Genomic DNA, 18,018 nt, shown 5'->3' on the forward strand with positions numbered 1-18,018 from the left:
AGCAAAAGTTTGCTCCCCATTTGACATCATTCCCCTCACATTCTTCTCCTTCCCATCCCGAGGCAAACCCTAACCCTGCCCTTCATCTCTCTTATAATCTCCAATTCCCCTCTTTGCTCCACACTTCACTCTCATCATCTCCATATATACACCCTTTCCTTTCCTTTCTTTCCTATATAGCTTCTTCTCATACCTCTCTTCCCTTTCAATCAGTTTTACTCGATCTTACTGGTACGATTCTCTCTATTTTTATCAATTTCAGGAACGGTCCATTCATGTATTTAAAGATTGCTACGCCCGCTAACTTAGCTTTCTTCGTGATAAGTCTCTCTTTTCTTGTCCATAAAAGGTTTTGCATGTATTTCAGCAAGACATATTTAGTAATAGAGGATATATAGTCAATTCATCTATTACATCTTTCTCCCAAATTAAACTTTCCATTATTTCCATTTCAAATTAAAACAAGTTGTTCTCTTCATCTTATTAGCAATATAATACTTCTCTTTCTTGTTGTTGGGTATTAGGTTTGAATTAACTATTCCATGTTTTGACAATGATCTCTTGGAAACAATGTTTTTCACCCATTTACATCAAAGTTCATGAGACTTTCTTGATACACACAAACATAGTACTACTTTCTTTAAAAAAAAAAAAAAAAAAAATCAAATGGATTACTGTTTTATCCAATTCCTTTGTTGCCAACCTTAAAATCCATGGTCTAAAAGCATATTTTCAAAAAGATATATTTATTTTGATCAATCCCTACCTAGAATGATATGACTTTATTATCATTATTTTTCCTTTTATCCCTAAAAGTGGCTACATACCCTGGCCAACGAGGAACAAAGCTTGCGTGCAGATATTTCTCGTCCCCACAGTTGTTTAGACTAGGATCATATTGTTGTTGTGTTGTTAAACAACATGGGACCATTCCCTCCCAAGTCAAACTGATCATGTCGTCCCAAAAAATCTCTGGACGTCGCAAATGGCTGCAAAACCTGCGAACATCATCATATATATCATGCGACTTTGGCTGGCAGCAACCTAAGTGTTTTGGTGACAGCGCATGCAATGGTTCCTACTATACATACAAATGAGGCAACATTAAGGAATAAAGCGATATTGGTGAGGTTCAATCCGAAGACGAGTTTACACTTGCTTTATGTAAACATCCATCTCAGATTGAGCCGCGCCAATATCACTTTTCTATTGCATTTCGAGTTGGACATACATATCTTTCTCAGGTAATGTTACATGTTTCTCATCTTTTTTTCTTTTGTTTTTTTTTTTTAAGAATCTAATATGGTCGTCTCAAATTTCTTCAATTATATTCCACCACATTTGTCTACATTAACAAGCTAAGTATTTAAACACATGCATGCATATATATGTGTGTGCGCGCGCACTACTAGCAGTAGATTTTGGTGTAGTGGTAAGCGCTCTTGATTTAACAATTGGTATATTAGAGCATGTCAGGAGTTGGAATGATCTTGATAGTTTATTTATTTAACTTGATCAAACAAAAATACGAAGATAAATAATTTTTTTTTACAATAGTGGATATAACTTTTGATGCACAATATACTAATTGTTGAGTATTTGTAAGAAAGTTGAATTTTATATATATAGAGTGACATCCACCTAATATTTATGTCAAGCTTTGCCCCTGTTAGGAATACAACATAATGTCGCTTAACTTTTTTTGCTTTAATATTTATGCGGCAGTATTGTGATTTATAATCTATTTATTTAAAAGATTATCTTGGAAGGACCACAAATAATATTTTTAATATAAAATAATATTCAAATTTAAAATATTTTTGTAATCAAAGAATCTAGAAATCAACTTAACTACTCCACATACAAGTTTTGGCTCTTAACTTATTCTATACCAAATGTTTATACATTGATTGATTTTTTAGTTCATTTCCATATCAAATCTTTATTTTTTTAAAAAAAAATTAAAATGGTAAGTATACTATTATTATTTTAAATAAATATAAAAGGCATAAGATATAATGAATTAATTAATTTATAAAATAATAGAATAAAATTTAAAATCAAAACAGAATGCACCCTAAAACAGAGAATATACAATATAAAACCTAAAATACAACCTTAGCTTAGTAGGCCATATATACTTCCTGCATCATCCCACCCCCTTTTCTTCACTATTTATAATTGCATGCAAAAGCAGCATTGCAAATTTGCAGTTGTTTTACTTTTATGATTTACTTAACAAGAATCATTATATTATAGTGTTGCTAATATATTGATAACTAGTTTCAACTTCCCATCAAATCTTTAATTTCCATATAGAAAACAAAAATTATATATATGGTTTATTGATTTGTGCCTCATTGCCAACACCCATGAGGTGAAATAGTTATTACATGGATCGTAGACCACGGCCCAAAAACGACGTCGTTCCATGTATTTTTTTCACGCGATCCACTGCAACATATATTTTATAACTCATAATGTACATTATTTTAAAGCATAATATACATTATTAATAATATACATTATTTTACCCTAGAAGTTTCATTATTCTAAAAACACATTTACATTATTCAACACATAAAATACATTATTCTAACACATAATGTACATTATTCTAACTCATAAAATTCAACGACGTCGTTTTGAACCATGATCCACACAGTTGTTATAATTTGCCCCGGAGGTGGCATGCATATGTCTCTTTATTAGTTGGGATATTAGATTCAAGTCCTACACCATATTTTTCTTCTTTTTTGGGAGGAGGGGGTGACGAAGAAAACCTACAATTACGTACAATTGATGATAAATTCCGCTTTTGTGTAATAGTCAGCAAACCACACATGAATTTCTATATAGATTATATGGAAAGAGGGTAGGTATTGTTCATCTTTCATTTGCAGAGTATTTGCACGTAGACTTATTGGAGTTAGCAATATTTTTTGTTGTTGAGATATGAGTAAATGGGCTAAAACTCAATGAAAACTAGAAGTGTAAGAAGTTGATATGTTTGAAATGGACCAGCCCATCCAACTTAGGCTTATTTCCAAAATTTTATAGCTCTGATGTCTAAATTTTTTTAGTCAAATCCCAAATATATGAACACAACAATTAAGTATTCATTCTTTTCAAACTTTACCTCTATACCAGTTGGCTGTCCATGCGGACAACAATCAATCGTTATGCGTTGGACCCGTGTCCAGCATGCTTGCTGGACACGGGTAACAGTGCCGTTAGGCACTGTTATCTCTTTTTTTTTTTTTTTTTTTTAATTTCAGACCGCTTTGTTATAGGAGTATATATTCATAATTTTATTACTATATTATTAATAACTGTACATTCATAACTCCATAATTGTACGTTCATAACTCTATAACTGTACATTCATAACTCCATAACTGTACATTCATAACTCCATAACTGTACATTCATAACTCCATAATTGTACATTCATAATTTTCGAAGCTCTATGTTCACAATTTTAGAGCTCTATGTTCATAATTTTATCACTATATGTTCATAATTGTAAGTTCGTAATGTTAGAGCTCTTTGTTCATAATTCAATCAATAACTGTACATTCATAATTCCATAACTGTAGATTCATAATCTCATAACTGTAGATTCATAACTCCATAACTGTAGATTCATAACTCCATAACTATACATTCATAATCTTCGAAGCTCTATATTCACAATTTTAAAGCTCCATGGTCATAATTTTATCACTATATATGTTCATAATTGTAAGTTCATAATGTTAGAGCTCTGTGTTCATAATTTCATAATTGCATAACTGTACATTCATAACGGCATAACTGTACATTCATAATCCAAAAAAAATAATAATAATAACGCCGTTAACGACAAAACGTGCGCGATTTTTTTTTTTTTTTTTTATAACTAAATGACGCGTTTTTTTTGAAAAACGACGTGGTTTGGGCCCGTGTCCACAATTCACTGTGGACACGGGTCCAGGGCATAATTTGCCGACAACAATTAACTATTCATCATTTTGTAAGTAATTGTGATCACGAAAACACTTAACTAATTCCTTTCATAATCAAGTCTCAATTAGTGAAAGATATTAAAAAAAAATGATATAAAAACTAATTAAAAGAAGTTCCATCCGAAAACACCATTGGATCCTTAGAATAAGATAGCAACTCAGCAAACAACTTAGAGCACAGCAATTTCATGTATAGTAAGTACATCAACAATAGCGAGTAAACACTATTGGATCCTTAGAATCATATAACAACTCAGTACACAGCTTAGAGCACAACAATTTCATGTGTAGTAGTTGTAAGAAATTTTAGAAAAAAATGACATTTTTAGTAGTTATTTTGTGATATAAATATATGTGAGGTCTAGCTCCTCGTTTGAATATAAAGGATTTATGTCATATGTCACACTGGAATTGGTGGAACATAATGGACGATATCTTATGTCGAAGGCGAGCTATACTTTGAGCCGATCTCGAGATCATCATATTGTTATTTACTAGTGGTTAAGAACTCTAAAGTTACATGATCGTTTTTTTTTTTTCCAAATAAAAGTACGTAACTGTGTTGATTTAATGTGTTCAAAATTATGTGGGATGAAAACTCAATGATTGCCACATTTTTATGTAGTGTCTTTTGCCAATTGTCTTTTTCTTTTTACCAAAACCACATTGGCAAGCTTTAGTTGAGTTAAGCACATTTTCTGAAGTCTATCCTCAACTTCTCTCAGGGTCGACACATTGAATGAAATAAATATTTTCATTGTCCTTATACTCTGCAAGCTTGAGCGTATTTTTCTGCCGGCAATGTTTGATTGCATAGAGCACTTGCCTATACACTTTGGCCAATATAATGAAACACAATTACGTGTACTAGTCCAATATCGTTTCATGTATCTATTTGAAAGGTTCATTAATCATCTCAAATCTAAAATGAAAAATAAGAAATATGTTGAAGGGTTGATATGTGATACATACTTAGTTAAAGAGACAACATAGTTTGCCTCATACAACACACCTTCCGATCATCTCTTGCATACAATGGATATTCCCATTGGCTATAAAATCTTTTAACGACGTTCATCAACATTTAAAAGATGTGTGGGTTTATGAGTTTAGGGTAAGTTACAAACCAAACACCTTACTAATATGTACCATGATATATATATATATATATATATATATATATATATATAGCATAAGCATTTTGCAAAACGTAGTATTGCATGTGCTCATTGACAAAACTATAGAATATCTCACTCTATAGGTAATAGTTTGTCTTTTTTAAGGCTAGTAATTGGATGACAAGGGAAGTGTATTGTTTAATGATTTAGTTACTATATAGTGAAAGGAAGCATACATGAAAAAGAAACATTAGGAAGTGCATTGTTTACTGTCTTGTATATTTAGTTTAATTTGCACATTACTTGTATTTTGTTAATTTGGAGTTTTGATGATGATAGAAAAGCTATCAATGGGATCTACTAGAGAAAGATATTGTACACCGTATTAAGGACTAATTATAATTAGTATTATTTAGGACTAATTATAATTAGTATTATTTATATGATGTTGTCCTACTCTTTCTCTATTTTGTTAGTCTTAGACTGAGCATGCAATTTGCTGTAACTTCCCTTAGATTCCTGGTGCATAGCTCTATATATTATGTTGTATTATTCTCTTTCAATAATACATTCTCATTCAAACCTTCATAGGGTATCAGAGCCTAATATACTCAAACGAGTAATTTTTTTTTTCTTTCCTTCATACACCGAATCTTTGAGAAAAGAACTATAAAGTAGCTTACAGACCATTTTCGGGAGGTTTGGGAGGATTTGGCAAATAACAAACACAAACCACAAGAGCAATAGACTCATAAACAAAACAAAACAAAAAATGGAGGTGGAGCATATGTTTGTCTAAAAGCTCAAAAAGTTGTTGTAATAATAAATCTTTCTAAAATAAATTCTATTAAAATTATTACATGGAATCATTTTAGCAGATGAAAATTCTTTAATTTGTTTTATTTTATAGGATACAATAAATGAGCTAAGACAAACTCTGACTGATGTATCGGATGTAGAGTTGTGGTTGGAGGCCACTGGCGGTGTAAAGAGGAGATGTTATGTATATGACTTTAGCTCGGATCACTATTTCCGATCCAGAGACTTTAAGTCAATCAAAATCTAAGCTAATAAGTCTATTCTGGAGTGTCATTTTCAAATGTAACTTTGATAGGCAGAAATTCAATAAATGGGGGAAGAAAACAAAATGTTTTGGCGACAAAACAAGTTGATTCAGGAGAATATTATATTTGACCTTAAACGAACAATCATCATCATGTGTTGTAAATTCGATATAAAGCTAAATATACTTAAAACATATATTCTAGATATATGTATGCATGTAAAAGTTAGTCGTGATTCTTGCTTCAACTTCACACTAATTAGAATCTTTAGCAGATCGAATATTATATTTGCGATACTAATGCATTGTCTCCACAGACTGATCGTTAATTTAGCATCACACCATCAACAACATTATATGCTTTTCACATCATATAGTTGCTCAATTTCTATGACGTTGTCGGCCCTTTAATTTTGCCCCAGACATATATGCCACAACATCATCATATCCTTAAATTTTGCTCTTCCTTTTCCACTTTTTTTACCATAACCCCGATAATCAATAGACTGCTTTCTAACTAATTCAAAGTTAAGTTATTACGATATCTCATAGATTGATTTTTCGATTCCTAACTAATTTAGAGTTGAATTGTTGTCAGACATCATTTGAGGATTTTGTTGATGGGGGTTGCTTTAATTCTAAGCGTTTTTTTTTTTTAATATATGGTTTCACAGTTTATGCTAAACTAATCTTAAACTCGTAGAATCCATGCAAAAAGGCGCTGAATGAGGTTTAATCCTCAATTTTCACCCCTGTCTTTACACTCTGTGCACAAGCCGTTATGCTTTCTTGTACATATATGCTTAGCTTTGATTTCAAGGAAGTTGTTCCAAATGGTTTGGTCTGCCTTCTCCTTCGCTGGAGAAGGCAACCAAATGACACTGGCCACAGTTTCACTAGTGTTTTTTGCCGGAATAATATCAAAATCCCGTCAGAGGTTTGCCGGAACCTAGTGATCTGTAATTATAAGTCACCAACCGATTTTTGGGTCCCAATGCTCTAAAATAACATGTTTAAGAGTTTAATTACAACCTTTGAAAGTTTAAGTGATTAATTGACTTCTTGAGTAACATTCCGGGCCTATTTAACCCTTTTCCAAACAATGGACACAAAAAACTCAAAATATGGATCAAAAAGTGTACTTACAATCCAAAACTACAGTTCCAATTACCGGACAGAAACACAGAAAGCTAAGCATTCCACATCAGTAATTAGAATAGAATTTTAAGGTTTTCAAATGACAATAATGTTTCCCTCAAAGTAGAGCTTTGAGGCTTCATCTCACCCCTATGGAGAACATACATACATTACTTACAAGGATGCCTACCTGCAGAGTGGAGGGGAGATTCCCTTATGCTCCTGCATTGCTTATTATAGTTCATCTGCTGCGAATGCATCCCTTCGGGCTTCTTCTTGCGCCTTCCCGACTGAATTATGCGGGCGTTGTTGGACAGAATAGCCAGGTCGTTGAAATCCTGAAGCGGGGTGAGGGCCTTCACGACTTCTTCCATTGAAGGGCGTGATTTGGAGTCCCGGCTTAGACATACGTGAGCTATCTGTGACACCTTCTGCACCCCTTTAACCGAGTAGTTGAGCTCGAGCCGGGGGTCTACTACTTGGTACACCTTTCGTTTGTCAGCTAAATATGGCCTCGCCCATGTAACGAGGTTCTGTTCTCCACTCGGCCGCTTCTTGTCCATCGACCTCCTGCCCGTTAAAATTTCCAATAGCACAACCCCGAAGCTATAAACATCGCTCTTTGCAGTCAAGTGTCCTAAACACAAATTTGCACAACATATTGTTCTCAACTTACTATATATTGTTCTCAGAACATTCAAAATCGAAGCTAAAATGCTAAAAATCAGTTCATCTATTGGCCCTGTTTGGTAAAATAGCTAGCTTATCAGCCAATTTTGGTTCATTTGATCACTATTAGCTGTTTGACTTGGTTATAACTGTTTGGTTAATCAGCTTTTTGTAACTCCAAAATGTTAAAATTCAAAAAGCTGCTTAAAGCAACTTTTTCAATTAGCTTTTTGAGAAAAGAAATTATACCAAACAGCTATCAGCTAACAGCTAATTTACCAAACACCTTTCTACAATCAGCTAATGTTATCAACTAGTCATACCTTCCAACCCAATCAGCTAACAGCCATTTACCAAACAGGGTTACGTTCTAGAACAGATTCAGAGAAGCAATACAGTTTGGTTCCCTTACCTGTCATCACGTATTCTGGAGCAGCATAGCCATATGTGCCAACAACTCTCGTTGAAACGTGTGTTTTGTCTCCTTGAGGACCGGCTTTTGCCAAGCCAAAATCGGAGAGCTTGGCGTTATATTCCTGCAGATATAAATTCTGTCATACGAAACTACAATGTTAACGCCATATATGATTCATTTAGCACTTACCGAATCAAGCAAAATGTTTGATGTCTTGAAATCTCTATAAATGACGGGTTCAGTGCCTGCATGGAGAAAAGCTAGACCTTTGGCTGCACCGAGGGCAATTTTGATCCTGCTCGACCAGGGGAGAGGTATGGTCCCTTCAATAGTTCAAACAAATTGCATAAACGAAAACTAATAATTAAGCCACTGACAATAAAGCAAGAACATTCGGTAAAACTCACTTCTGAAAAGATGATTTTCGAGGCTTCCACGGGTCATAAACTCATACACGAGCAGCCTTTGATCATCCTCGCTGCAATATCCAATTAGCTTCACGAGATTGGGATGGTGAAGCTGTCCAAGGAAGTGCACTTCTGCCTGCACTAAAATCATTACATTACCCGACGTATACTAACCATCTTACTTATTCCTCTCAACATTCTTACAACTACTAACCACGAGTCATATAGTCTACTAACCACCCATTCTCTATGGCCTTGAAGGCCATCGGGCTTCAAACTCTTGACTGCCACAGTAACTCCCGAGCCCGGTTTCGCTGGAGCAGTCCCGTTCTCCTCTATCCACCCTTTGAAGACATACCCAAATCCACCCTCGCCAAGAATACTATCCGGCCTGAAGTTCCCCGTTGCAGATTTAAGTTCTTGAAAGCTGAACTCAAGTAATTTGCGGGGCACTTTGTTTTTCGCCTCGGGTGCCTGATTATCAGAAGAGTCTCGGGCTTCATCTGGTGCACTCATCTCCCTGTTGCTGGCATTAAGATATCGTGTCTCGGTTGCTGCAGTATCACAATTAATCATCCTAGTAAACAACTCGAAATTCCAGTATTCCACACACTTTCATCCTTTAATTTCTACCCTCTTTTAGTGAAAATGAAATTACAATTTGAAGGAATCATAACTGTAAAATTTGTAAAAATAAAATAAAAATGTAAAGAAAATCTTGGTATGTTCATGGAAATCAACCAGCAGTCATCACTGTTGAGCATATAGCCATTAATGTGCAATCCAACTATCAGCTTAAACTTTTAATTGAGATGAGCACATACTTTAATTTGATATCAGACTTCAATTATCACTACATCATTTGCCAAGAGTTAATTAGCACTAGGATCTTCTTGTTCAACTTGTTCTAATGTCGAAAGTTCAAAACAAGTAACCACAGTTTGCCAAAAACTATAGCTATTAGCTTTCCTTATGCATCTTTCAATATATGGTGACAAAAAACAAGTTAAAAAAGAAATGGAGACTGAGAGGCATAGAAGCTAGAAAAAGGCAACAAATCTATAAAAGGCAAGTGAGAGAAACTCTACATTTATACCAATAGGAATGAAAATATGAAATCATTCAATTCACTCACTCCCACCTGTTAAGCGTTAAAACTAAGCAGAAAATTCCTGAATATGAACACAAATTGAGACAAACCCAAAAGATTCTTGAACATTACTACACTAAATAAAACTAAAAATTACAAAAATTTACCAGCATCATAGACAAGACTAGTTCTGGGTATAGAGTTGGGAGAGTTCTTGGAATCAGAGGATCTGCAGGCACCTCTAACACTGCGCCGAAGAACAGCCCAGCAGCCACACTTGCTCTCCATGGCCTCTTGCTCTCTCATTTGGGTTGATAGATTAGAAGAAGGAGAAGAAGGAGAAGAAGAAGAGAGGGAGAAGATAATATAAAGCTAAGGGGGATGGAGAGAGGGAAAGAGAGAAAGGGAATGGGTTGTAAAATTGTGTTGTAGGCATCATCATCATCATCATCACCACCATAATAGCAGTTTGTACAAAAACAACTTTTTTGGCACTACCACCTTTTCTGTGGGGGACGCCCAATGCCAAACTCTTTTCCTCATTCCCTCCCTCTTTTTGAGAAAAAAATAGTCCCACACTAACAACTCATTTGCTTTCAAATATGTTTTACTTGTTGGATTTCAAGCTATATATTTAGAACCAAATTATAATAATGTATAAACCATATTGAAATCGCCAATAATTCTTAGGATGTCAGTCATATCACACTCTGCAAAAATATTTGTGAACTTGATTTCTCACACCTTTAAATTCACTTCTTCTAAATATAAATATCTTTCAATCAAATAATTGGACGAACATTTTTTAATTCTTATTATAGGTCTAACTTTATTGGCTCTTATTAGTATAGTAGATAGTAGATAGATTAATTTAATCCCTTTGCCTAACTATTGTAATAAAAACAAAAATGCATGGAATTAAGAAATCAAATTCACAATTTGATCTGAGGCACAAAAGGGGTGCCTAAATGGATAAAACATTATTATCGATTATATTAAAAGATTATGATTTTTATATTTGCCAACACTCTCTTTATTGAACCTGGCATATTATAAAGGAACAAGATTTATTCAATGTACACGTTATAGTTTCCTCGCTCATTGCCAAAAAAAAAATAAAAAATAAAAAAAAAATCAATTTGAGTAAATTTAGAGGGACAACATCTAATCATTTAAAAATTGAGGAATTATATCAATTTTTAAATGGAGAACAATTAAAGAACAAAAATGTAATTTTCCTGTATTTATATTATTGTTCGTATTCCATAAAGTTGATATGACACAAAGATACCAGAAAGAAGTTGATAGGACAGAGCTGAGGGAGCGTTTGTTTTAATGTGTATACATTAACAAAATCGACTTAAAATATATTCATGAGTTAATTTATCTTTGCTCATAAATTTATAGGTGATAATTTATTTTTAATCATTTTTATTAGAACATCCTTATTTGAGTCTAGTATTATTGTGACATGATCATTTTTAGTCCTTCATCAACAAAATTGTTGAAATACAAAGACATTTTAATCTTTTTTTTTTATACAAAGTAGGTTGAACCACTATATTTTTTATTTTTATTTAAAAAAAAAAACATTCATAACTGAAGACTAGAATGTCATTCTATTTAATGACATTTAAACTGTTTTGTTGATAAAGGACAAAAATAGTAATGTCACAATAATACTAGACCAAAAGTAAGTATTCTAATAAAAGGGAACTTAAAGTAGATTGTCATATATAAATATAGGACCAAAAATGAAATTAACTCATATATTCAATATTAGAATTATAGATAATAGAGATAACAATGCAACATTATATTATATTGTCGCATAGTATTATTTTGTTTTTTGTTTTTTTTGAAAGGATTTTGTTTTTTGTTGTTTCCCCAAAAATTGCATGATGCTGGAGATTTTGAGTTTTGACACAATTCAACTTGAGTAAATCTTGTCTTATTTTGGGATAGGAATGCATGCATGGCAATCCTTTTTCATTAATTTTTAAAGGAAAATGCTAGGGGTGTTTAGTTTACCATTTTTAAACATGAAAGTCGTATTTAAATATGATTCTTATGTTTATTTGTCTAGTTTTAATGTACTAAAATGGCATTTTTATATTCCCCTTAAATAATTAAATTTCATTTTAAAGGTAAGGTTCATGTTTGCATTTTGAAATTTAAAAAAATAAGGAAAAATCACAAGAAAAAAAAAAAAAAAAAAAAAACCATCGCCGTTCTTGTTTGTTGAAATCCATAATGCAAAAATTAACTTTTGTGTTTACATTTTTTTTTTTTGTTTCAAATTCAAATTTTGATTTCAATTTGTATACCAAATGAACAAACTACTTTTACTAAAGTAAAATTCATTCCAACTACTAAGTATTAGTTCAATTCTAATTCCTATTATGATTTCTATGGTTGAACAAAAGGCTCCCTCAATGTATTTTCATGAAGGATTGAAGGCATATGCAATGTTGAAAAAATCGTTAGGCGTCCTCTAGGCGCCTGAGACCGCTTAGAGCGCTTAGAGCGTCTAGGCGCGATTTTTGCAACAGTGGGCATATGTCATGATTTCATTGGAGAAAGGATTTTTTTTTTTTTTAAAGGCAATATTAAGTGTTCAATTGTTATACCATGGTACCTAGCATTGTAGATTTTAATCCAAAATTTATGTGTTTGCAGTTAACATATTATGTGTCTACAGTTAACAGATTATGTGTTTGTAAATAAATTGAAGGCACATAATATGTTAATGCAGATACATAATATTTATATTTCGTATTTGTGAGCTCAATATTTCTAAACATATCTTCTATATACCCTTTGGTGAGCAAAATTTGTTTTTCATCTTTTATCCAAAATGTTCTTATAGATTTGTCCAAGTGAGTTTTGTGTTAAGTGTTTAATTTCAAAATGATATTTGAGTCAACTGTTAAAAAGAAATAGTCAAATAGTTTCAAAATTCTTTTTAAAGCTCTTCCAAATTATTTTTGATATCTATGTAGACTAATGACATTTACACTCTTTTTTTATTTAATGGTTTAATTTGTGATAGAATTTTTTTTTTTTTTTTTTTTTTTTTGTAAGGATGATAGAAACTTATTAGAGAGTTGGGTTTCAATTCTATTTAAAGAAAGAGGTTGCCAGCTGTTCAATCTAGCTGATTCCTCATATTAATTTCCTTGGGCGTAGATTGGTTGTCTTGATTCGAGATTTGACATGAAAGGACATGAGTTTGGCTAATTTAATTTTTGAGATTAAAATTATTAGAAGATAAAATAGTTTTGTGTTAAGCAAATCTCATTATATTGATAAAATCGTTAGAAAATTCAGCAAGGATGATAATCAATTGACTAGGACGCATTTAGATACTAATGTATCTATCCAAAAATCATAGAGGGTGTATTTCTTAATGATTTACAATTGTGGAGACTACAAAAATTTCTTCCTAAATAGTGTTGTTATCCTTCGTAATAGTGGGAGATACACATTTTTTTATATTTTTAAAAGACTTTTAACATGTCGTCAATAAGAATAAATACGTAATTAAATAAATTTGATAGATTCTCAGTCACCTGAAAAAATGAATCTTACCTTCCCTAGGTGGGATTTAATTTATCTAATATCATGCAATTAGATTTTCATTGACCTGAATTTTTTTAAGTCAAAAATTACATCAATCGTGATAATATTTTTCCACATTTTAAATACCTAGAAAAAAATTGTACTTTCCTAACTACCAAACACCATATAGTCCATTTGTCTTTAGAGCTAATTGAAAAGTCTTTTGGAATAGTCCTATTCTGGTCGACTATTTCTTTTGGATTGACAATTTCTTCTGATTAAAGACTTATTTTTTAAACCGTTTCTTTTTCTTTTGAATAAAATTCTCATTTTTTTTATTTTATTTTTATTTTTCACTTAAAATATTAATTAACTAATATACCGTTAACGGGGAGTTTGGTTGGAGGGAGGAAATTATGTGGGAAAGAAATTGCAATTTCATAGGAGATGAATTATTGGAAATAGTGGGAATTTAAATTCCAGTATTTGGTTTACAGAAATAAAATTATTGGGAATTTCAATTTCAATATTTGGTATACATGGGAATTGAAAAGTGAATAAGTATTATAAAGTCCAAAATATCCATTGTTGTTGTTAGGCATCAATTTTAGGTTAAAAAAGGGGAGGGTAATTTTGTCTCATCATTATCTTTTTTTCTTTCTAAAATTTATGGAATTAAAATCCCAAGGGGGTATGAGATTTTAATTCTATGAAAATAAGGGAATTGTAATTCCGTGAAATTGCAATTTCTTCCAACAAAACTAAGAAATTTAGTGACCTTTAGAATTATATGAGAATTAAGTGGGAATGGAATTTAAATTCCCTCCAACCAAATCTAGCTCAAGCTGGTAGAATGTTTTGTAATTAAATGCAAATTGGTAATTTGCCAATGAGCTAAACTACCTAAATAAATAAATAAAATAGAGAGATAGCTGCAGGAAACTAACAGACAAAAAGTAAATATGATTTCGTTAATGTAATTTGGTCAGGCCTGTCCAATATTCATCATGACTAATGACTACCTTATATATGCTTTCATTTGAACTTGTTACTTTCTTCCCCAAGATTTCTTCAAGATTTCCCCCCTCTTGCGGCCATGATTATGTGTTATACAACTACATTATATTATATTATATTTATTTAATGTCATTTTGTGGAAAATGATGAAACTTTTTGAACCAATTCACATCACCACATGCCTAATGTATGGCTAAATTCCAAATATTGACTAACCATATATGCATCATGCTGTCATTTGCCCACTTAATTATTTCATTCTTTTCTGTTTAAGAATTTATTGAATTATTCAGTCTAGCCTGTTCTTCATATATTGTGAAGCTGAAGGTTAGTGTAATTGTTACTACCCACCAACTGATCATCAAGCTAAGTCACTCCTCTAGTTCCATTATCAAGAATCATCACTTGTTGAATTTTTACCATTTTATATTACACGGATAAAAAATTTTATTATATATTTTGATAATAAAATTAAAGATGAAATTATAAATAATTCTAATATTTGAAAGTGTACATTTATTTGATTATAAGATTAGTGCAAAAGTATCACCCAATTAATTGAACAATATATGACTCGGTTGTCTGCAATTATTTTGGAAAAATCGATATTGTCATATGATTTAGGAAATTATATTATTACTAAAATAAATATGGGAAAAGGGGGAAATAATTTATAAAAAAAAATTAAAAAATTAAAAAAAAAAAAAAAAAAAAAAAAAAAAACAAAAACATTAAGCTCTGTTTGGCAACCTAAGCTAGGAGCTTATAACTTATTTTAAGCTACTAATAAGCTATAAGCTCTGTTTGATAATGTTCTCAAAATAAGCTCCTAGCTTAAAATAAGAGCTTATTTTAGAACGCTACTTTAGGTGGCGTTTCAAAATAAGCTACTAGCTTCCTAACTTTTTTTCCATCTTTATCCTTATTATTTTAAAGTAATGACATATTTTAACCTTATGAATTAAAACCATTTCTCTTCCCCTATCCCAACTTTCACGTCAATCCCTTCATCTTTAGCTTATTATTATTATTATTATTATTATTATTATTATTATTATTATTATTATTATTATTATTATTATTGTTATTGTTATTGTTATTGTTATTGTTATTGTTATTGTTATTGTTATTGTTATTGTTATTGTTATTGTTATTGTTATTGTTATTGTTATTGTTATTGTTATTATTATTATTATTATTATTATTATTATTATTATTATTATTAATGTTATTTTTAAATTAGCAATATGGCTTCAACCAATGACAATATTGCTACTTCATTATGGGATGCTAGATCATGATCATGCTAATAGTTTTATTTTAAAAATATGTTTACTTTTTTTTGGAAGACGAAATGTTAAATTTTAATATGTAAACAAACTAATTTAAATTTTATGAAGATGTCCTTTTTAGTCTTTTTACATTTATCAGCTTATCAAAAAGCTAATTTTACCAAACACTTTCAATCATAACAGCTAGCTTAACAGCTCTTCAATTTTCAGCTCCGAGCTTATAGTTTTTCAGCTTTCAGCTCCTTTTCAGCTATCAGCTCCTAGCTTATAGCTTTTCAGCTAGGTTTGCCAAACAGAGCCTTAATTCCTTAATGCTGTGAAAAAAATTGGAATCAAACTATATTTTAATGTTGTTTTAAATTACCTGATTTAGAACTGTTTTGTTTCTATATATGATTTAGGTAATTTCGACCCGTTAGTACATAGAATTAATTCCTTAATTATAATAATATTTCGGTGTGAATGTGGATTAATTTGAGTATGGTGTGACTAAAAAAAATAAAATAAAATCAATCCTCATTTTTTTAATAATTTAGGAGCATGTTCCCAATTGATCCCTCCTCTATTTTCTTCATATTTTTCATTCATAGATACTAAAACCAAATGTTCCTAATATGTCTTATCAAAACTTAACTAGATTAATGTTATTTTACGAGATGAAAATATCAGTATAATATCTAAATCAAATTATTTCCTATGCAAGAGCTATATAGCGTTGTACGAAATTAAAATCTCTATATCTCTATCTCTATCTCTATATATATTAAAGCAAAATGAGATAGTGAAAAAATTTTCCGCCAAATGAGATTAATTAGCAATATGAATGCATTTATTATGTTCACATTTATTGGTAAAGTTTTATATATTTAATATAATTTGTGTATATATTCATTTAAACCTCAATTATAATTAATTTGACTCCACATTACCACTCATATAAAAAGGAGAAATTAGATATAAAATAAACATAGTTCTCACCTAAACAATCTTTTTCAAATTAATAAGTTTTTGGTGGAGATTTTCAACAAATATTGCATGTTATTTTATTTACAAATTTTATTTAAATACGCTAGCTAGCTATGTAATTAAATTAGTTATTTCAAATTCAAATAATAATACAAGTAACACTAAACTTTAAAATCAACATAATAATAACATAATTAAACTTTTAACAATATTAAATATTACATTGTATAGTTATATTTATATTTTTAATAAAACTAATTCTGCTTAATATTAGAACATTACAACAATACCTATAAAATTTTGTCTGTGCATCGCACGGGACAAATACTAGTAAATATATATAGTACAATAAACCGTCAAAGCTAGGCAAGTGAATGAAGGGCATATTTGAGTGCAGTCTCATCTCAGCATTCAACCCCCCCCCCCCCCCCCCCAATATGTATGGTAAACAAAGAATTTTACTACATGTATTCTCAAATCTTACTTCCTCAAATTTACTTCTTAATGTGTCCATTTTACTTTCTCAAATTTACTCCCTGACGTGTTCATTTTACTTCCTCAAATTTACTCTCTGTGGCGGACATTGATAGGTTATTTTCTTCATGTGGGCCCCTGTAAATGTGTCTACATCTAAATTCTAAGCATGGGAGTAAAAGTTGGAAGTAGAGAATGAGAATACATATAGGGTTCCTGCGGAGGTCATCGGGTTCTTGTGGTGGAGACCTCTGTCCTTGACCTGGAAGCTTACTTTGATGCTTCGGCCACCACACCTTGGTATATGGATGACGTGGTCTCCAGGCTGCATTTTCTCTGTTCCTGCGGCACTATCAGTTTCATGCTATGTCCTCCCCGGGCGAATCTCCCGACTCAGGCTCTTGCAGATTGGGCCCTTGATACACCTGGGGAGACTGCCTTCGTTACATTTGCTGCCTTACCACCTAGGGTGCGTGCTGTCCTCATCCATGATGACGTGCCCTATGTTTTCTTCGACTTTGCGGACCCGCCTTGAGGGCGGTGCTCTCCTTTATTTCTCTTTCGTTTTATTTTCTCGTCTTTTATTATTTTATTTTGTGGCTAGTTTTTTCTCGCATGTATAGCTTGTTTGCATGGGGCATAAAGGGATTCTGGTATCGGGTTTCTCTTTCTGCTTTGTGTTCTCAATGCTTATCCTGTTTCTGCGTGTTGCTGTGTGTTTGCCGGATGTATTCGTTGGTTTCATGCATAGCGTACACTCTGAGGTGGGAGTGCTCCTTTAGTCTTGTTTGTATATATATAT

General features: G+C 31.8%; 1 protein-coding gene across 1 annotated transcript; it reads right to left on the reverse strand.

Moving 5' to 3' along the window:
• Positions 1 to 7,361: 7,361 nt before the first annotated feature.
• LOC109178778 (probable receptor-like protein kinase At5g15080) lies at positions 7,362 to 10,477 on the reverse strand. The gene is made up of 6 exons (XM_019328335.1): positions 10,074 to 10,477; positions 9,054 to 9,370; positions 8,817 to 8,952; positions 8,599 to 8,732; positions 8,407 to 8,530; positions 7,362 to 7,962 (listed from the first exon to the last, which is right to left on the reverse strand). Exons 1-6 carry the CDS (start codon positions 10,210 to 10,212, stop codon positions 7,496 to 7,498), a joined length of 1,317 nt encoding a protein of 438 aa, XP_019183880.1. The 5' UTR covers positions 10,213 to 10,477; the 3' UTR covers positions 7,362 to 7,495.
• Between the last annotated feature and the right edge of the window lie 7,541 nt (positions 10,478 to 18,018).

The sequence above is a fragment of the Ipomoea nil genome, unplaced genomic scaffold (genome assembly GCF_001879475.1).
Source record: "Ipomoea nil cultivar Tokyo-kokei standard unplaced genomic scaffold, Asagao_1.1 scaffold0869, whole genome shotgun sequence".
NCBI classification, from domain to species: Eukaryota; Viridiplantae; Streptophyta; class Magnoliopsida; order Solanales; family Convolvulaceae; genus Ipomoea; species Ipomoea nil.